The sequence below is a fragment of the Poecilia latipinna genome, unplaced genomic scaffold (genome assembly GCF_001443285.1).
Source record: "Poecilia latipinna isolate Pla-1442-1.1 unplaced genomic scaffold, P_latipinna-1.0 Scaffold128, whole genome shotgun sequence".
NCBI lineage: Eukaryota > Metazoa > Chordata > Actinopteri > Cyprinodontiformes > Poeciliidae > Poecilia > Poecilia latipinna.
The window spans coordinates 436,433-458,950 of NW_015112744.1; the positions used below are offsets into that span (position 1 = coordinate 436,433).

General features: G+C 41.8%; 1 protein-coding gene across 1 annotated transcript; it reads right to left on the reverse strand.

The window, feature by feature from the left end:
- Nucleotides 1-918: 918 nt before the first annotated feature.
- On the reverse strand, nucleotides 919-21,450 carry LOC106945113 (vesicle-fusing ATPase-like). The gene is made up of 20 exons (XM_015028546.1): nucleotides 21,361-21,450; nucleotides 20,765-20,804; nucleotides 19,023-19,189; nucleotides 18,788-18,898; nucleotides 18,534-18,609; nucleotides 17,360-17,515; nucleotides 15,024-15,223; nucleotides 13,103-13,268; nucleotides 12,906-12,980; nucleotides 11,994-12,181; nucleotides 11,346-11,441; nucleotides 9,507-9,663; nucleotides 9,290-9,423; nucleotides 8,875-8,941; nucleotides 8,692-8,771; nucleotides 7,131-7,265; nucleotides 5,725-5,838; nucleotides 3,278-3,333; nucleotides 3,032-3,101; nucleotides 919-1,379 (listed from the first exon to the last, which is right to left on the reverse strand). Exons 3-19 carry the CDS (start codon nucleotides 19,143-19,145, stop codon nucleotides 3,074-3,076), a joined length of 1,962 nt encoding a protein of 653 aa, XP_014884032.1. The 5' UTR covers nucleotides 19,146-19,189; nucleotides 20,765-20,804; nucleotides 21,361-21,450; the 3' UTR covers nucleotides 919-1,379; nucleotides 3,032-3,073.
- Nucleotides 21,451-22,518: the final 1,068 nt, after the last annotated feature.

A 22,518-nucleotide genomic window follows, 5' to 3' on the forward strand; every position in this document is an offset into this window, starting at 1 on the left:
TTTGTGCTGGTAGTTAAATAAACATTGCACATACAGTGTTGCATCCATCCATCCACCCGTTCATTCATCCAGCCTTCCTCGCGGTATGTGGTTTTGCAGCTTTTGCATCTGAACAATGTGGAAATGTCTAAAATCTGTACGCAATCTTCGATTCTATACACAGACAACTGTGTATTCAAAAACTGAGAACTCTAGAGGTTAGAAAAGTGTGGGACGTTTACTGGGAAAATGTGTCGGAACCCTGTATTTTTATTGACTTGCATTCAATTTGCTGTCCTTCATTAACCGAGGTGCATTCTCACTAGAGCTTACAATTCTGAAAACTGAGCCTCAGACGATGAAACGACACGTTCCTTAGTTCTAATAAAACCAGCAGAAACGTAAGCAGCAGCACTCGCAGCACTACAAGGCATCGAAACTTTGCTCTTGGTTACAACTAATTCTGCATTCTAACTGAGCCTGTGATTGTCTTCCAGCAGTTAAAGTAACCACTTATATCAAGGCAGTAGCTTTGTCAGTTTCCTGGTCTAGAACACAGATGGGTGGAAACACGAAACCGAGAAGGAAATAAGAACCCCCCCCCCCCCTCCTATCCCCAACAAGATGCTGCCCTGGGCAGTTGCCCATATCAGAAAACACCACCGGTATGAGCTACATTATGTAAGGGCGTCACACAAAATGTTCTTTGAAAGTAAAATTTATGGAAAATGAAGAAATTTTAAGGAGTTTGAACAATTTGCAAGGTCTTGCACAAACGATGCTGCGCAGAAGTGACAGAAATAATAGTCAAAGTTGAAAACAAAAACAAACCTCTAAATATCTAAACACTACAAGAAAGTCTGGATGAGGCACGACTCTTGAACGTTGCACACAGCCTAGAGGTGGATGGGTGAGCATTAATAATTAAAAAAACCAGAGTGCCTTGCAAGCAACAGAATTTATTCATGTAATAAGAAGATCAGATAGAAGCGGGCGCACAACTTGAACACCAAGACGTGTCGTGGAATGGTTAGGCTACACATCCGTGCACTGAAATAAAACTGTCTCATAATTAGTGTTTGAGCACATGTTGCTATAGAAGTGCCTCAGTTGCGCTGACTCTTTAACGTTAAATGAGTAAAAAAAAAAAAATCCCTATGCAGCTCCGGCGACCAGAATGGCGGCATTAGTCGTCCAAAACGCAAGCATCCCATATACACACTTCTAGTCTCATTTCCCGTCTTGGCACAGTTTTGAAGTGAAGTCGGTGTCCTGGTCGATGGCTGCTGCAGGCATCTGCACTGCAGGGAACTTCACAGGGGGCGAGAAGGAAGGATCCAGATTGATGCCCCCCTCCGCGCCCCCCTGCCAGCCTCTTTCAGGCCTCCGCTTCTCAGTCGCTGAGCGGAGAAAAAACAAACAAACAAACAAACATAAGTGAGAAGAGATTGGCAGGAAAAAAAAAAAAAAAAGAGGACATGCCACCACAGGGGAGCAGCTGTCTAGCCGGCTTATTTTTAGGAACACTGTTTACGCCGACTATACCATAAGCATCTGAGGCTGCGATGAGAAGCAAAACTCCTGCAGGAGGCGGAGAAGTTTTTTTATTGTAGTCTTTGCACCGTGGGCAGCCAAGTTCTTCACAGGATGGATGTTAAAAAGGCGCCGTTACGCGTGTGGCACCAAAACTTTTGGAAACTTTTGAGTTTTGTTTCGTTTCAAATTTCAGTCAGAAGTTCAAATGCTCTCATTACACGCAAAAAAAAAAAAGAAAGAAAAGGAAATTTGGATCAAATTTACTGGCTCAAAATTATACATACACGATAAAAAGCGGATACTTAGGTCCACTGTAGAAAAAAAGACTAATATTTTCTTCTTATCTTCTAACAGACTACATGTCAGTTACCTTGATTGCTAGGATAGTGATGGTGTTATGTTTTAGACATTATTTGAATACTTTAAGATTACTTTGTGATTGAACAATTTTCGAATATCCAGATATAAGTAGACCTTGGGCTGACTGTATGAAGTAGGCTAAGCAAACTCAAAAGAAATAGACATTATACTCCAACCTAAATTATTTAAAAGAAAAAAAAAGTATTAAAAACATTAGAAACAAAGTCACTGTCATCTGTCTGAAAATTAATCACCAGCTTAGGTAAGTATTGATGATTTAACAATAAGAAATAGGAGACTGAGGACAAAAAAATAGCAACCATTTGAGAGACTTGAGGCCAGAAACGCACCCTGATCAAAATGAGTGGAAATGTGATCCTAATGATCTTCACGACTTCTGTGGACTGATGAGAAAAAGGTGGAACTTTCTAAAAGGTGTCACTGTCACATCTGACAAAATTGGCATCATTTCAGAGAAGGATGTTGTGCTGATTTGAAATTCAAACAGGGTCGTAGCTTTACTTCTTCAGGATGCCTTGCTATCCGGCCTCGAGTTCACGGCAGGTTTAAAAATGAGCTGTTAAGTGATTAAAATGAATCAATAAATAGAAGACACAAAGGTTTTAGAGTGACCTAGTCAAAGTCCAGCCTTCAATAAGGCTGGTAATGCCCAAGAACGCTTCAATGTGACTGAATTAAAACAACTCTGAGAAGAAAAGCTGGTTCAAACTTCTCAACGAGGACGCGACACACTCATTAGCTATGAGAAATGCTTGACGGCACCTGCTGCTAGGTTTAATGGACATTTACTTTCCTACATTTCAGGTTGGTTTGGCTGGCACTTTTCCTTTAATAAATGAAAATCTTGTTTTTTTATTTACTCAGGTTGTCTTTGTCTAAAAGATGTTTGATGATCTGACACATTTCAGAAGAGAAGAAATATGGAGAGAGGGTGGGGGGCAGAAATATCTCACGAATCAGGGTTGATATTAAACTCCCCTCCCCCCCCCCTGCACTGAACCGTACCGCCCTGCAGTTTCCATTTTCATTTGCACGAGGAGTGTTAATGAAGCCGATGGTGGTTGTTAATCTGGTTGGCCGCTACATGTGCTCAGCTCCGTGTAATCTCCCTTTAATCCAGGCTCTGCAGTCTTACCGATGAAGGATGACTCCTCCTCGCTATGTTCTTTCACTGCGTCTAGATTCTGCCCAGCTTAGAATCGAGACTGCAGGAAAAAAACAAAAAAAAAAAAACAGAGAGAACATGTGTATTATTAATCTCACTTCATACACCGATCGAAATGTATACATCTGGCTCTTCCCCGTCTCGGTCAACAGTGACGAATGTGTGCGAGTGTGGCGAGAGTGTTCAGTGTCACAGAAACAGGAAGAGGATACTTACCCTCCTTCATCCCTCAGTAGACTCAGGAACTTACTGACTCTGTAGTCGGGGTCCATCTGCAAGAGAGAAACGTCTTAGAAACTACGTGTCACTTTTGCTAAAACTGGAGCACCTCGTTTTACATCAAACTGTGCAAAATAATAAATAAATAAATAAAATAAAATAAAATATGGGAGAGAAGAAGCGGATTCAACCTCCGTGAAGCACGGGAGCAACGAGAGGGGAACCGGGAACGCCAAGACGAGTGACGCCGCACGCCTGTTCGCAGCATGTCTCGGCGAACGCAGGTTCATATTTCTTCAGGCGCAGAACAGGGAGGGTGTAAAACATGGCTGCAGCCGCGCATACCACAGCAATTACACACCGCATCCAGGCTCGGCGAACAGACACAAAAGTTAGGAGGCGATGCTGCAGGAGATGTTCCGTCGGGCTACACGAGCGACGAAATATAAGGCGCGGAGCCTCGCAAAGGGGATTTAGATCAGTTAAACCTCTGACGTTGAGTCACGTCACAACCACAAACTTTTAATTTGTTTCATCTGGACCGATGCGAAGCGGTGCCTTGTTGTAAAGGTTGTAAAGCGGAAGGAAAACGATGCGTACGTTTAAAAATCGGTTAACAAATAGAAATTTGAACATGCATGTGTATTCCTGAGTCGGTACTTTCTACAATCCTGTTCTCCTATTCGTTTGATTTAGCTGGGGACTTTGACAAGGCCATTCTTAGCACATTAATATTCTTTCATCTAAACCATCCTATTGTATCTCCGTCGGTGTTTTTAGGGCTGTTGTCCTGTTCCGAGTGAACTTCTGGCCCAGTCTCAAGTCAGTTGCAGCATCTCGCAGACTTTCTTGCAGGATCGTCCTGCATTTAGCTCCATTTATCCAGCCATCAAATATGAGAGGCTTCCTCAGCATTTTGCATGGAGGGCAGAAAGTTTGGCCACTTTCTACGACATGTTTGCTATGGACTTCCATAGAGACCAGCTTTGTGGTTTCAATGTCTAGATGTTTTTCTTCCATCTGAAATGTGAATACATGCAGCTCTTCCTGAGTAAATATTGTCCTCTTAGAGAATAAATTGCGCACTTCACAATGATAGACTACGTTGAGTCGATCCATCACACAAAATACCAACAAAATAAATAAATGTTGTTTTGGTGGTAATGAGACTAAATTTGAAAAAAAAAAAAAAAAAAAAAACTATATCAAAACAAAAAAAAAATTGTTTTAGGGTTTGTCCTTTATCTCATTTAAAAAATAAAGTAAAACTATATCAAATCTTATTGTGTCTATCAAAGGAAAACTAATAAAATGGAGGACTGGAAACCAGATTTTGATAACATCTGATATCAGTGCAAATTCCTATATGGAAAAACTTCTGACAAGCGAATTATCAAGTTTGTTCAACTTTACTAACACACTGGGTGCAGAGTTGAAGTTGGGCGAGTCGATACATCCGAGGGGTTAAAACTGAAGCGCTGGAAGACGCAAGATAGCCTCTCCAATCAATCAGTCATGTCGGATTTTATATTCAGAGCACAAATTTGAAACTGGCAGTGTGGTCTGAGCTGAATCACCCCCATCCCTCCGTGTTCCTCCACATCTGGCCAACACTCTCGGCTCTCGACGGCCTGTTTGTTGTCAGTCGGGGGACAAAAACCTGTCATCCGCGAGCTGGAATGAAAACGCCGTGGCTTCGCCAATGATTTGTCGAGCGGAGCGCTCCAGTGCGGCTCCAGTTCACGAGCAGTTCTCTCCCAGCTGCTGGGACGCGGTTCGGCTCGCGGTTACGAAACCGTGTTCTGAATGTGAGGGCTTCCACGAAAAGGAACTGTTTTACAGACGTTGTGAATTAAATCTTTGCTTTAGAGCAAAATGAGGAAGGATCAGTCATTGTTGGAGCCAACACAAAGCTATAAAAGCAGTGATATACAGCACTCTCCACACTTATTGGCATCCCTGGTGCAAATGTGCAAAAAGCCTTAAAAATAAATTGATTTGGTTTCACAGTAACGTGACCTCATATGGAAAAGATTCATTTCTCAAAGTCGATATTTTTTTCCCACTTCTTTTCAAACAATTAATTATTGAAAATGCAACTGAAACACGTTTATACAAATAATATAAAATGCGGATTTCCATTGGTGTTTCGGAATAATCCAGGGCCTCTACTTTCCCTCGGGTAAGGTCCTTGTCAGGTCTTTAAGGGATTTCTTTTCTGTTAAAGTCAGAATAATCAGATTCTGCTCATCTGCTGGAGATCCAGCTTAATAATAATAACGAAAAAAAAACAAAAAACTTTGAAGCACCTTCAGAAATCCTGGAGAGCTTCTGAGCCAGCCTGCTTTCAAAGACTACAACAATCCTTAAGGAGCTCTATGAAGTTATTCCAGTTCAACAGTCAAGTGTTATGTCGAATCATAACCAATATTGTCAATCCATACCTGTGCGGCCATTTCAATCAGCATGAGCAGCTTCTTTATGCCGATCCACAAGCTTTTGCCCTTCACTGCGTTAGCTATGCCGAGTCGTTCTTTCTCCTCGAAAGACCCCAGCAGCTGAGGGGAGCAGAGAGACGAGATACGAGTTGAACATAACCACATGAAGTCTGAGAGCAGTTCAGATGTGACACAGAACATACAGCAACAAGTACATATTGTTGAGGCACCTCTCAATTTGTCATAGAATTAGATCAGTTAAAAGCAACAAAAAATAATCTTAAAAACCAGAAATATCATGTCCATGTTATTTCCTACATCGTGGCTCAGCAGCTTTTACAGTCCAAAGAGGCAGTTTTATCCTCGCTTCTGCTCAATAAGATCATCTTACGTGCCCAAATCTGCACTTATTTACATGACGTGTCTTTTTCTACTTAATAAAAACACACTTTAGAAAACGAGTGGGCTTTATGATTAAATTGAAGGACCAAAATTTGTATTTTGGGGTATTATTAAAAAAAATACAAATACAATTTTTTTATGCATTTTGCTGAATTTCAAGTTGATGGAAAAGTAATGGGGGGAGGGGGAAACCCCAACATTTTCCTTCATTTTTGACAATTTGTTGTGACATCTGTTGCATAAAAAATACACATTGAAAACCAGCTAAAATGAGTCATTTTTTTTAATAAATACTTTTATTCATTTATATTTAAAAATTCTGTCAAAGCGGCACTCTCGAAAGCTTAAATGTGGCTTCTGAGCCTCAGCCTGTCGAGACACCTTGGCTTTTTAAATTGAATTATGAAAATTATTTTCAAATTCATTCAAATTCAATAAAGAAGAAGATGCATTAATTATGGTACAGTTCCATTATAATTACCAGATGCGAGGACTTGAAGACATCAGGCAGTGTGTAATTAATCTACATAATCTGTCTCACTTGGTGAAATAAGAATACATTAACTTTTCAATTACATTCTTTTTTTTATGTATATATTATACCAATTTAGCAATTTATATTACTGATTTTTATGCTGGGTTTATTTTAAGATGTACAGGAAAATAAAGGCATAACACAGGAGTTATATATTTTTCCATTTCACTGAATGAAATAAGTATTTGACCCTGACAACATGTCCAAGATTCTGGATAATCAGCAGAAATGCTATTAGTTTTACATCCTGTTTTTCTTGTGGATTAAGCACTTCTTTCACTCGCTGATGCAAAATCTGTTTAATTTTGCCTCTCGTATATTTGCGATTGAGCTTCTCTCCCTGAAAATTAGACTGAGTCGTTTCCGAATACCAACGAGAAACGGAGAGAGAATGCACAACATCAGGAACATTTAATTAATCGTCCCGCTTAATTTATTCTGCATTCGGCTGGGGTTTGAGTCGGGCGTGTTTTACCTCCAGGGCCTGCACGAGCTCCTCTGCCTTGGAAATGTTGGGAATGTGGATGGCAGTGCTGAAAGCGTCCAGCATCTCCATTTCCTGGAGAACGTCTCTGCGACTCGTAGTGCCGATGATCAGCAGCTTACGTCCCTGCAAGGGAGGAGACACGTGCTTCATTCGTTGTTTTTTTTATCACCAATTTACTCCCTGATTTTTCTCTCCAGAGATTCAAGCTTGATTTTAAACCAGAATGCTCACGTGCAGAAAGAAAGGGGAAAACGGAGGAGCACATGTTGTAGATATGGATGTAGGTTTTGTGGATTTTCTGTTGAAATTGAAAAGTCTTGAATCCCGTTACAAAAACCAAAACCCCGCACGTTCAATCTGCACTACAAGCAGATGAGCCTTTACTTATATCTTGCACCTTTTTTGCACGTTGTAAAGAAAACAATCAATAAAATGATGCTCAATTGCACCGTCACATAAAATCAAATATTAGCATGTATTAACCAGATAACAGACGTCTGTTTTTCCTCATTACTGAGGAAGTCTGGATGTAGACTTTAAAAATAAAATAAACAGATTAGAGGAAATAAAACATACATAAAAAACTAAAATTGCCCAATCATTTACAAAAATCTGAGAAAAATAAAAGGTAAACAGATGCATCAAACATCATTTTAGACTATTTTGTGCTGCTCATTTAAACATAAGGCCAAGGAAACTTCTTACGAGCTGTTTTCTGCTTCATTTCATTTTAGGTTTTTCTGCAGATTTTAAAATAATATTAAATCGCCTGTGCGATTTGCAGTCGGCCCCGCTGAAGCACGGCATTTAGCGGGGTCTCAGTCGCAACAAGAGCACACGGAGCAGAAACTAATGGCAGCATAGAACGTAACAGAGTAGAAAACAACAGCACAGAGGACAAACATGGGCGAAAGAAGACAAAAGAGAAGAACTGCAGCTCCGCTAAGCCGACGAGCTGGAGGACAACCAGGAGCAGACAACGGAGGAAGGAGAAGCAGAGGAGTGGTGAGCAGACAGGGGGATTATAGCTGCCCGCTCCCCCCCATGGCGTGGGGGGTTGTGATGCTGCATGCAGATGAGGTGCCACACAGGCGGCAGCTCTGCCAGGTCCTGGATCTCTCACAGAGCCCATTCTCCTCCGTGTCCCCCTGGTCTCCCCCGGCCCCAGGCGCCCCGCTGGGTTCAGCGCTTTACAACCCCGGAGGAGCTCTGCACCCAGGCATTCAGCGCCCGGCCCCGCGCCACTTCTCAAGCAGCCATATAGTGGGTTGTACCCTCATTTACAAACACAACAACAAACTACAACCAAAGAAGCTCTGAGAAATTGGTCTGTATCGCCACCATTCACTCTGAGCACAACGGACCCGGAGCAAAACATTTGCTAATAACCTCACACAGTTGCTCACACATGCCAGCCGCAGCCAAGGACCTCCATCAATTCCTCATGAGACCTTGTGTAGGCGTCCATAAGATCTGCTGCCCTCTTTCTGCTGCCTAAGGACTAACAGCATGAGGAGGAGATGAATAACACAACTGAAACTGCTGGTACCTTTGGAGGCGGTTTCTTGAGGAGAACCAGCAGCGCTTGTAGCACCAAGTTGGAGAAACGAGGACCAATCGGTACATAATCTGAAAAAAAAAAAATAAATAATAATAATAATACATTTTAACCCAAGTACGATCGACAGGATAACATATATCTACACTTATTTCTATGAAATAAGGTTCTTACCCAACAAGCGCTCAATGTCATCAACTACCACACAGCTCAGCTGTGATTTGTAAGCATCTTCAAATATCTATTAAAAAACAGAAACCAGTTAAGCATTCAATCTAAAATGAAACTGAAAAAATAACTTTGGATGAATTTAGTCTAGATTTAAAGTCCTTTAATTGTTCAGTAAAGAAAAAAAAAAACACTTTTCCCCAATTCAAGGTTGTCAGGTCCATATTATATCAGTAGTTAACAGAAAAACTTGGATCTAAACTTTCACCCATTTCACTGCATTTCAACAAGTACCTTTAAAATGTGTGTTTTTTTAGGGTTTTTTTTAAATTAGGCACAAAAAAACTAACGGTTTTTAATTCTAATATCTCCTGTGAGTCATATGTATTTAAACTTTTCAGTAGCTGAAAATAAAGCGTACCTTCTTAATTGCTTGACACTTGGCGATCTCGGAGTGTCCGATCATCTTGTCGGGCGAACAGATCTTGATAAAAGGGAATTGGGAGTCTTCAGCAATCTTAACTGCCAGAGCTGTTTTCCCGCTGTTAGGTGGGCCTGAGAGGGAAACATGAAAAGTTTAGTTGGGGAAAAATAATGCTTTCCTTCCTGTGGGTTTGAACACGTTAACATTGGTGTACCTTCCAGGAGCACAGAGACCAGCGGTGTGCGATCACTGTTCTTCGTCTGCTGCACCAGCAGCTCTCCATCCTCCAGGGCGGCTGAAACTGGATTACCCCACCGGATTATATCGTTCATGATGTAACTGGCGTAGTCCTCCTGGTTGGTTCCATACGCCTGGAAATAGACAGAAAAAAATGATTGTACCATGTTATTATACATAACGAAAAAAATCGTTAAATGTTGTTGGTGCAACTAACACATTTAAACTTTTACACAAGTAGGAGTTGCAATACTTCATACTAATATTACTCCAGTAAAAGTACAGTGTAGTAAAAAACAACTGCTAAAAGTAAATTATTTTCAAAAGGTTACTCAAGAAAAGTTAACTACTTTCCACAATCCTCTGCTAACCAGATAGCCTGTGAAATAGCTATCCATTTACCTAGTTAGGAAAAATAAATGAATGTCTAGTATAGCTAAAGTTGCTGTACAGACAGTTGAAAAGCTAGGCTAGTCATTACCTTGATAATGATTAGCTATCTAAACATATAGATTGACAAGCAACTTATTAGCTTGACAGATAGCTAGCTAGACAAACAACCAAATAGTTAATTAGCTGAAAAGGTAGCTAGTCAGACAATTATATACCAGCTGAAGTATCTCATGACACAAATAGCTAACTAGGATATAGCTTGGCTAGCATAGTAACATGGTTACTAGGACGTCTATTCTGCAGAGAGCTGGGAAACTGACCAGATACCTATTCATTTCAACAGGCAAATAGTTAGCAATCCAAAGCAATAGGCAAATAGGATACTAGCTCAACAAGTAGCTTGCTAAACAAACTTCCAGACAGATATCTACTAGTCAGCTAGCTGCTACATAGCTGTCCTGGCCAGATACCCAAAAATATTATGTACATTACAATAGAGAGAAGTACTAATAGTGATATTTATACATAATTAAAAAGGAGCATATATACGTATAGAGAAAACTAGAATATGTATATAAAAAAAGTATGTGTTCACTCTGACAACCAATGTATAGTAATAATTTTACTACAATATAGCACAGGATTTTCTGCAGAGCCAAAATAAAGAGCTTCACGGTCTCCTACTGTTGGTAAGGTAGAAAAGGGAATGACTACACACGATGGAAACCAGTTTGATTAGCTGCATTGATTACTGCAACAGCGTCTTCACAGGTCTGACTAATAAATCAATCAAACAGCTGCAGCTGATCCAGATGCTGCTGCTCGTGTTCTCACTAAAACCAGGAAGATAGAGCACATAACACCAGTTTTAAAGTCCCTACACTGGCTCCCTGTAGCTCAAAGAATAGACTTTAACTGTTATTAGTTTATAAATCACTGAACGGTTTAGCACCGCAATACCTTAAAGGTCTGTTATTGCTGTACCAACCGTCTAGACCCCTCAGATCTTCTGGTTCTGGTCTGCTTTGCATACCCAGAACCAGAACCAAACGAGGAGAAGCAGCATTCAATTTCTATGCACCACAGATTTGGAACAAACTTCCAGAAAACTGTAAAGCAGCTGAAACACTGGGTGCCTTTAAATCTCAACTTCAGACCCACTTGTTTAGAGTTGCGTATGGCTAAATTAGGGATAGAGGGCGGGGTTTGATGTCTTCGATGTTTTTATCTTTACTTTTCATCTATTTATTAATGTCACATACTGTTTTTATTTCTTCTTTAATTATGTAAAGCACCTTGAAATGCCTTGCTGCTGAAATGTGCTTTAAAAATAAAATTTGATTGATTGATTTGATTGGTGACTTCCTGTCCCTATTTGACTCAATCAGGACAGAAACGAACAGAGACGCACACACAAACTTACCGGTTTGATATCGTTATTCAGTGAGGCCATGAAATCCAGTCTGCTGACCTGCAGCTTCTCCGCAGTCTGAATGTCGACCTCCACTGTGCTGCTGGCCTGCAACAGCGCAAAAAAAATAAAAAATAAAAATAAAATAAACAAATAATAAGTACATTCCTAACTGATACAATTCAATGTCCTCCTGGTAAATACCGCTTTTACGTGAAATACGGCACATTTAGATTGCTCAACGTGCCACGAGACGGCGTTCCCCCCTGTAGCAAAAAGGTCAGACAGGGAAAGGAAAGGGAGGGAAGAATAATTGCTTAGAGGAGTGAAGAAAAGCGTCAGAACCATCAGAGATGTGTACACCCCTTGTCCGTCGCTTATCATCACCCTCTAATATCTGCTGCTCTCCGAGTGTCTGCGCCCGTGGGGGCAGAACACTTAACAGATGAGAACTTTTCCTCATCTGTGTACAGCAGTGAGCTGTGTAGATTTGAGCCAGTGCACCTGATAAATAGCTTAAGTCTCGGGGGTCCGAACATAATAAACAGCCCGTCGCACCTGGATGCGTACGGTCTTTATTTCTTGTAAGTCGTACAGTATTCCTCTTTCAGTTTTTACAATGCACATAACGAATAAGCCCTAAAATAAGGACAATCTGACCTTGATGTGTCTGTTCATGGCGGTGGACTGCGCGGCCCGGACCAGTCCCTCCAACTCGGCACCGCTGTAGTTTTTAGTTTCCACGGCGAGCTCCTTAATGTCCACATCGGTGGCCAGCAAGTTGTACTGACGCATCTTTGCTGTGTGGATGTTTAGGATCTGAATGCGACCTTTTTCGTCTGGCAACCCTGGAGAAAGAAACAGATGGAGAATGATTTTACTGAGCGAATAGTTAAGTTGAAAAGTTATTCCAAAACAACCCAATTATTATGCACTATGAAAGTAATCTTGTACTGTGGCAATAATGTGAGCAGAACTACGTTTCCTACCATCATTCTGAACAGTTTCACCCTTATTGGATACTTATTCTAATTTATCACTCTAGACATAATCTCTCCCTTTGGAGTAAGTATGATATCTGTTGAAACTGTGTCTAATTATAATTTAGGATATTTGAGTAATGTTCATATAGTTTGCAAGGAGAAGCTTTGACTAATAAGGACAAAGAAGTGAGGAAAAAAATGGGCTTTCTGCATGACGTTCCGGCCACCAACAGCTGAGGGATTTCACCGCTTTGTTTTAGTCTGGGCTTCATTTGTTAATGTCTGGATTCAATAAATAACCTATAAAGCGTGTCTGTAACAATAACAGGTGAAAAAAAAAAGTGTTTATTTAACATAAAATTTAAGAAAACATTCTTAAATGTATCTGAAGCAAGAGACCGCCCACCTGACTGCTTACTTTACTTTAGACAGGAATGTTGGACCAATTAATAGTTTTTTTTATTTTATTTTTTTTTATTGCCGTTATCATTAATACATTATAAATCCACATTGTGGTCGTCTGCGAGAGACGCTGCTCGGAATAAACAGTGCAGCGGAGCCTCGTCTGTGTGTGTTCTTCACTTCTTACCGATCTCCATCTTCACCTCCAGCCTTCCCGGCCTCAGCAGGGCCTCATCTATCAGGTCGGGCCTGTTGGTCATACCTGAGGGAGACGGGAGAGATAGCGGGACGGGATGGAGGGGGGGAAAGGGAAGCACAGGACGAGGATGAATGACACACACAGGAGATGGAGCGCAGGTGCTCTGCTAGAACACAGCTTCTCACCGATGACCAAGATGTTGTTGAGCTGCTCCACTCCGTCTATCTTGGACAGCAGCTGGTTGACCACGGTGTCGTGGACGCCGGTGCTGCCCGCCATGCTGCCGCGCTGCTTGCAGATGGCGTCGATCTCGTCGAAGATGATGATGTGGAGGCTGCTGTTGGCTCCGAGCTGCGGAGCCAGGCGGGAGAGGAGGAAGATTAACGCGCAGACCGTAAATAAGCCGCCTGCTGTTATCTTAAAACATCTGCACCTACAAGCACGGAGGTCCCTCTTTGCCTCTTAACGCCAAACACACTTTGTCAGACTGATCAAGCTTACAAAACTGTCTGGTTCCCTATTGCCTGTGTTTAGTTTTTTTTTTTTTTAATGCTTGGGGATAGAAAAATTGCACATGAAATCCAGAACAATCAACTGCTTTTGAATGTTTCTTAATGAATAAGCAGAGTCCACCTTTGTCAGTGTACGTCCGCCTGTTGTGGGACGGACTTGGAGGAGAAAATTAGTCAACAACGCACCATCTGGTGGTGGCAGTATCACGACACTTGGGATGTTCTTCTTCTCTAGAGAAACGGAAACAGCTCAGAGATGACAGGAAGGTTTATGGAGCTGAATAAAGGGCGTTCCTGGAGGGAAACCTGGTGATGGTTGGAAAAGACTTGATACTGGGGCGGAGGTTCATCCTTTAGCAGAATTAAACACCAACAGCTACAAAAGGAATGGTTTTAGATTAGGGCTTTTTTTTTTATTATGTCTTAATCACAGACCTGCATCCAACTGAGAACGTTTAGCGGGACTTGAAACTGATATCCACAGACGTTTTCCACCCGATCTGACTGAGCCCGATGCGTTTTAGAAAGACGTAGGCCTGAACAGAAATGTACATCTTGCATTTTAGATTCTTAACTGTAAGGGTTTTAAAAACAAAACTGATAGTTTTCCTTCCACTTAGTAATATAAAGCACTAGTTTGTTCTGATCTACCAATAAATACCACAGATGGTTTTCTTTGAAACATGATGTAAAAACAAATGTTGAAAGTCTCAATAAACACTGTTTAAGCTCCGCTTTACCGTTCCCATCAACTCAGACAGTGCTGAAGAAACCGAATGCCCACAGCATGATGCCAGCACTGCTGTGTTTTAATGTCGGGCTGGCGTGTTTGGTCATTGTCTTTCCACTTTACAACTGTGACCCATCACACTACAAAAAATGTGTGGTTGTAATGTGACGAAATGGAAAAAAAAAAAAAAAAACAGATCGAATGCTCGCGCAAAGCACCGCTTTTACACGTCTCCACATTTATCTAATTTGAGCCGAGTCCTGGCCGTCCACAGACAAACAGATGGAATAAATGAGCGAGCGGCAGGGTGGGGGGGTCATCCCTCCACCGACGGGCCCGTCAACCCTGACGCAGCATTTAAGGCAGGTGTGGGGCTGCGCATGTTGCACACTGGATCCTGTGTGTGCGTGTGTGAGTGTGTGTTTGCGTACGGAGGGGTCAAGGAGAACCCAGCGCCATCATTAAGTGGTGCAGAGTGACGCTCGTGTCACTGATCAGACCAGCCGTCGCTGCTGGGCCTGTGAGCAGAACTTCACAGCTACATCTGGCTAAAGGGCAGATCTCTCCACTCGTGACGATATTAGTTATTGCTTTTTTTTTTTTATTTATTTTTTTTTTATTATTTTTATTTTAGAGAGGTCTGAGACTTCTGATGTCTCGATGAAGGGTTCGGGAAAGTTTTGACATTAACAACAAAATAAATGGCTAATAAAACAAGGCAAGACCCTTCTGCAACACCGGATAGCTTTTTTTTTTTTTTTTTTTTTTTTTTTTTCGGAAAAAACCCCCCCCAAAAAAATGGTTTTTGTGGAAAAAAAAAAAAAAAAAAAAAAAAAAAAAGGGAACAGCGTTTTGTCCTCTCACCCTCTTCTGCTCGTCTTCTGCATCTGCAAACAGCTTCCTGATGTTAGCCTCAGACTCTCCGACGTACTTGTTGAGGATCTCTGGGCCGTTGACGATCTTCGGCTCCCGGGCGTTCAGCATCTTGCCGATCTGACGGGCCATGAGGGTTTTGCCGCAGCCCGGGGGGCCGAACAGCAGGATTCCCTTCACGTGCTTGCAGCCTGGAGGCAGAGACGCGCGCACGGCGAGAAGAAGGGTTCACTTCAACACAGACGACTTGCTTTTACAGAACTTGCACATTATAAAAATATATATATAAAAGCCCCGCATAAGGGATGAAACACAGAATACAAAAAGGATAAAAAGACACACAAAATGCATTTTGTGGCTTATGAAATCAGCCGACATGAAGTAGCGCGTAAATAAGTGAATTATTTCCATTTTTTAAAACAAAGTCTAAAAAGTGTGGCATGCATTTGTACTCAGTCCCTCTTTCTCATATTCAATTGTCTTAATTAGAATAACTGAATCTCAGCTGAGTCCAACACTGATCAGACAAGAGATCAAGCAGAAGAGATTTATTAATTGTGAGCTCTAAAAATTTGGCTCTTATTAAAGTCTGGCAAGAAAATAAGCCACATTGTTGAGAGAAAATGAAGTTTACCTTCATCGCTCCCAAGAAATAATTTTAAAAAATTCAATTTAAGAGTTTAAAAAAAACAAACTTCTGATCAATAACTTCATTTTTATATATTTACGGGGGTTCTTTCCCCCCTAAAGGTCAAGCGTGTCTGGATGCGACGAACTCTCCACTGGATTTTACTCAAAGTCTCGCTCTTTTCATGGCCCTTTGCACCTGCCTAATGACATTTAGCCCAGACTAATTGAGCAGCCAGAGATAACCATCTGAGATGCCATTTGAGTGTGCTGAGGGAAAAGCAGCCGGGCCGACAGGTGGGACGGGGGGCAGAGCGCGGCGGGGAAAAGCGGCGTGCTTGTCTCTGCGGCTTTTCGGAGACAAAGCTCTGAAGTTCCTGTCCGTCTGCCTCGCCTCTCCGGGAGCAAAGGGGAGACAAGGTGAAACTTTCAGACTTTTAGCAGGAACGCCTCCTTGTCAGCACCTGCGCCGCCCCCCGCCCCCATGCTCCACATGCCTGCCAATTAAAAGTTTACCCTTAGCGGCAAGCTCTATCAGGGCACGCCATCTCATTACGACAGCCAGCTGCCGGCAGTCAAAGGGCAGCTCCTGCACACAGCCACCCAGCTAAAGGTCAGCCTGCCACCACGGTGGGTACAGGTCTGTCTGGCTGCACCCTTTCAGCACGGAGCGCATTTCTAAAACTGATGGGTGCAAACCACAGGTTTTCATAAGACTTCTGGGTGTAAAAATGAGGCTCCGCAGATCAAGCGCAGATGTGGGAAGCGAGGTCTGGGGGTCTGAGTCACAAACGGGCCCAACTCACGGCTTTCATTAGAGCGAGCTGCTGTCCTTTAGAGTGAATCGTCATGTAACCTGACAGCTGTCAGAGACTTATTAACGAGTGTGTGCAGAGGTCTCTGTCAGGGCTGTTTAGTCATCGGTCTGCGCTGCCCAGAACAGGACACAGGCTCGGCTGTTTGATTAACGCTGATTGCCGGTTCAAGATTCATATAACAACCGAAAACGTATAGCACCTCCTAAAAATCTTTGCACTCGTCCAAGTTGAATAATAATCTTGAAAATAAACGCATCTTGTATTTTCTCGGAACATTTCAAACCGGTCCTTCAAAAGACATTAAACTAAGAACCTTGAGAACGCTACCTCAGTTAAGCACGGTGGAGGTGGCATCATGCTGTGAGATTCAGCTTCAGTTTAACATGACTAATGGACTGGAGTTTCTGCCAACCAAGAACCGGGTCCAAAATGAACACAGTTATATTTGACTGGAATTTGCAGAAACTCCCACATGGAGCAGCCACAACCGCCAAGCGTTGTGGCGTAGCATTGTGTTGTGTGGCTGCTTTAATGCCAGTTTTGGCCCTAAATTAATTCACGCAAATTCAAACGTGCAAACCTAATTCTTGTTCTTAAATTCATTACAGTTGTATATTATTGAATTATTCCAACCAGGAAAAAGGAAAAAGGTTAAATAAACAATTAAAAGCCCCAAATTACCATTAAGGAATACATTTGTAGAGGGCTGAGGTAGAACTCGCGTGACGAGGAGAATTTGAGAGAATGTTCCAGTGACACGGAAAAATAATCTTGTTTTCAGCACAAGGAGCACACAAGCAGGAACAGATGAATAAGAGAAGGAGGAACCGACAAAAAAAAAAAAAAAAATGCGAAAGGGGGGCGGCGAGGAGGGGCACTTACCCATCTGCTCAACGATGTCTGGAGGGAAGACTCGTGAGGCGAAGGCTCTGCGAAAGATGTCAGAGAACTCCTTGTCAAGGCCTCCAATCCCCATCTTCTCAAAGTTCCAGTCAGGGCTGATGATGGACTGCCGAGCATCTCGGATTTTAGATTTTCCTTCGGGGGTGAAGTGAGCACAAGACACTAAATGTACGAGCGGCAAGCTGAAACACGACAATCGCAGAGCATTTCCAACCAACCTGAACATGCAACATTTTTTTTTTCTCTTTTCTAACAACATATGCCCAATGGATACAGAAAGTCAGAACTACAAAAGCAGAAGAAGAAGCAGCAGCTCTGAACAGCTCTTCATTTTCCTGCGAGTTTGTAAACTTTATTATGTCCAAGCTGTTTAATTACTAATAAATGCAAACGGTGTGTGAGGTGCTTCTGTTTATTGCTACGTTGCCAAACAAATGTGAAGGCAAACCTAGCTATGTGGGTGTTGTGCACCCCCTGGTGGCCTGAATGCGAGTTACTTTAGATGGAATAAAATAAAAATTATTTTCCTGGGTTATCTTAGCATTTATATGTGCAAGTTAGAATACAATTCAAAAGTTTATTTATTTCAATGATTAATTAAAAAGAAAAAAAAAAAGTAAAACCAATATGCTGTGCATTCAATATTCTGTGAAATATTTCAGGTGTTTCTTTCTGTTCATTTTGATTATTGAAAAAAAAAAAAAAAACGCAGCCAATGAAAACCCAGCGTGTCGTGAAATTAAAATACCGCATAAAATTAAAGTGGATTTTAAATACAAACGGTGTTAGGCTATGGACGACACAAACACAAGAAAGATCACAAAAGCTCATTAAATAGGCTGATTGCATAAAGAAATCAGCCACAAAGTTTGTAAGTTATCAAACGAGGGCGTGGCTTTCCAAATTTAACTCAGCTTTCCTGAAAATGTTGTTAGTCACAGTTAATTTATGATTTTGAACAGGGAAGCTATTACCCTGTCATACATGGCCAGGAGGGCTTGGATGGTTTTTCTCCAATTAAATGAAATTAACATGTGAAAACATGAAGTTGCCCAGTCTGTCTTTGTCTTAAGTGAAGCAGAGGAGCTAAAAACGAAGACGTCTGCGGAGGAGGAACACGCGGCGCTGTGACATGCAACAGCGCAACACTCACCAATCAAAACAACAGCCGAGCTTGCCGATTTCTCGAAAACCACTTGACTGTTTGCCAGCAACAGACCGACCTTTATCTGAGGGAAAACAGAAACAGAAAACGATAATCCTGGCGTGGACACAGTAGCACGGATCTCACGGAAATGTTGAGCAACAAAAAAAAAAAATCCCACATCTTCAACTTGGAAATAAAGCGCGTCAGTTGACTCGAGACGGTCACGAACGCTGCCGGACGAGAGGAACGTCTGCGGATACCTTCTTTCCTGAAGCGTCGGATGTCTTTTCTCCTCTCAGGATGCTGGTATCCATGGCGTCGATGTCTTTCACCACCAGACTGAAGAGCTTTTCAGAATAACTAAATACCAGCTTAACGAGGGAAACAAGAAGAAAAACATTTATTTCTGTAAAAGAAAAAAAAAAAAAGAACAAAAAAAGAACTGCAGACATTTTGTCGGCCTAATATTTAACCCTGGAAAGCCCAAAGAAACACCTGCTGGCCGACGGAGAATGCCTGGTTGAAGAAGCGTTGCAGGAACTCGCTTGCCATCTTGTCCGTATCGTACGGGTTACTGTCGATGTACTTCTTCTGGAGAAAGTCAATTTCCACGGTCATGGTGTTTATGCACCCTTTGGATTTGTCAAACTTGTAGTTCGTTACTGTGGAGGGGGGAAAAAAAACGAAGATAAAACCTCTAGGTTTCAAACAAAGGACTTTTTATCCCTTTAACTTCACAGAAACTGCTAGGCTACGGCAGCCATCGTGTGATAATAGCTTTGTTGCCGCTTTTGATGATGTTCCAATTAACTGCAACGTGGTAACCTGGATACAAAGTGAAATGTGGCTGCTGTTCACCACCAAAATGTTTGCCGATGACATTTAGTTTCAAACCTACGCCGCTGAGAAACACAACGTTATCCCAGTTAAGCAGGAGCTTCCGATTCAAATCCCATCCTTCATAAAACTATGTCGTCTTTTATGATATTGATCCTGAACTGCAAAGGCTACAAAGCGTTTCTCGAGTCTTTTAAGATGACGTCAAAACCGTTGGAAGCACCGTGAAGCCTATTCTTTTCCTCCAGACGGCGAATGAACCAGCGGGCCGGCCCCCTTTTATTCTTCGCCTGATAATAGTCCGCGTCATTCCGAGCATCGCTTTGGCCTCGGAGAGTTTCGGCGAAATAGAAGAGGCTCTCTCTCCCGTCTCTGGAAGCCGGTCAGCCTCTGAGACAGATGTTCACCGACACCACCCACGTTACACTGTCATACGGTCCGTCCTACCTGCGGGCTAACACATACTCTATGCGGTCTCTATGTCACTTAAGTAAAAGTGCCATAGAGACCGCATGTCTCTATGCGGCCTCTTCTTATGCTTGGAAATCAGCATTAAGTGACCCACCAGACGTCAGTCGGAGGGTTTCTGTTAGATTAAAGTCAAGCCGCCTTTAACGTCAGACGCACGTAAGACGTTTGAAGTCTTTAAAGTCTGCAGCCAGAGGCCAATTATTAACACATGACAAATTAATGTCACCGAACACAAAGAAGCTTGGATGGGACTCCTGGGTGAGACGTGCGAGGAACACCTCAGCCAGAGAGACGGCGGCGACTGAATTTCATCCAGGAGTCAAGTTTTATGACAGCGAGATGAAATATCAAACATATAGAGACGCACAACGACCCCGAACAGATGTCAAAGGTAGTTTTTGAATGAATAAAGCTGGTTTAAAAAAAAAAAAAAAAAAACTGCTAGATTAAAAGTGTACAAACTATTATTACACACCGGGTCCAAGTCCAGAAATCCAACCAGTGACTTGAGGATTGGTCAAATGTCCAGTCAGGATAATAATACTCAAAGCTTGTGAACGGCTACAGAAGCAAGAAGCAAATTGTCCAGAAACATTGAAGTAAATATTTATGAGGCTCTTTGCTTTTGGCCCCATTTAGATGCGACAGTTAAATCCCAAATAACTAATAAATGCTTTTTTTATGTTGTAAAGATCCTTCCTACTTTCACTTGAGTTTTTCAAAGGGTTTTCACAAACATTCAGATCATTTCAATTAGTTGTAAAAACATTGCTTTGTTCCTAGTATGAATACGAATTTTAGCTATGTTTATGACATGGCTCAATGAACACGTTATTTCAGTTTAGCTTTGATCCTTCACTGCCCTCTAGTGGTCAAGAATGAAGTACTAAATCTCAACGATTTTTTTTTTTTCCATTCTTAAGGCTCACCTCTGAACTAATCTCCAAGGGGGATTTCTGCCCATTTTCTCTGTAGGGAAAAAGAGAAAGTGCTTGAATTAGTTAAGGGTAATGTATTTGTCATGATGGAAATAAAATAAATTAAACATGCACGGGATTGCCAGTTATTTCTAGCAGGAAAAAAAGAAATAAAAAAGATGACTACAGCATGTTTTCAGTGTGCAACATTCCTCTGGAAGTGGTCTTATTTAACAGCATTTTTATGAACAGCTTCCACCATGGTGAACTTGGCCAAATCGGTAATTGTGAGGCGGTTAAAATAAGACCGTCGCGAGGAGGTTGCAGTAGTACCTGAGTCCTGTTGCTGCCAGTGTTTTAGACAGAGGAAGAGCGGGCAGAGAAAAACAGGGGGAAAAAAGCAGGAACAGACAGATTGAGACAAAAGAGGCCCATGCAAGACAATTCACACATTTGTCCTTTGAACAAATTCAAAAACTGTTTTGTTTTTTGTTTTTTTTAAGTCAAACTTTAGGACATTCTTTGCAGGGTTAACTGTACAGGCCAGACGCAGTCAGGCAGCATGTAGGCGGGGGGCGGGGGGAGGGGGCGAAACACGTGAGCCGTACCTGTGGCAGGCTGAAAGCGATGGAGCCGACGCTCACTTCGTTATGTCTCTTAGTGGTAAACACAAACTCCTGTTTGTTATTGGACACGACCACATGTCTGCAGGCACAACACAAACAACAAAAACAATCAGGTACAGCGGTTAAAAAAAAACAAAGGCAAGTGTTTTTTTACTGAATTTTTATTTCAGTAATTTGGTTTAAAAAGATCAAATCAAATATTGTCACTGTCTGCTGGGCAACTTTTAAGTCAACCGCTCATCGTATCACGAGAAACTTTATTTTAACCGGAAGCCACAATAATTGACATTAATAGAGACAAAATGAATAAATACATCAGTCTTATGTGTAATGCCTTTACCGAAAGGACTTTCGATTTTTGATGGCTAAAATCGAGACGCTAAAGGAGATTTAAGGCATTATCCTCATTCCTGTCGGATGTGGGATTATTCCTTTAAACCTTCCAGTAAAAATCAAATCAAGCTATTTTAGAATCAGCCCCTGAAGTACCGATAAAAAAAGCAAACAGCTTGGTGTGAAGTGCAGCAACATGGCATTGCCCGCCGCCTGTACAAACATGGGAGGATTATTTCAAATATTGTAAAACTCGTCGTAATCGTTCAATCTGCCCCCTCCGTCTGTCGTCAGCTGATTGGTAAGATTTAGATCTAAAGTCAACACACTCAGCTCCACTGGCATGTTTCATAAAGTTACAATTCAACACTGTTTATACTGCTTATCCCTGAATGGATTTTATGCCGGGTGAAAAAGTTAACCAGCTGTGATGCATCAGGAAAAAAAAAAAACAAAAAAAAAACATCTCACTTACTCTTCCAAGTTCGGCTCCTTTTCACTGATCACGACGCGGTTGGTCAGGGAGAGGTCGTCTGTAGGGCACCTCACTGCCTTCATGCACTGAAAGAAAGACAGGAATAACCACGACTTACTGATATTTCCACTGAGAATTTAATATCACTTTTAAAAGACTTAGCCAAGAAATCTAAATGCTGCTTTTGCACCTTTAAATGTTTTAGGTTGTCACACTAATTTTAGTTCCACGCAAAGATAACAAGCTCTGTGAAAATCATCAGCGATGGTTTGGTTCATTAATCCAGGACAAATGTTTCTGTGAGCAAAAGCACAGAAATGCCGGTTGCGTCA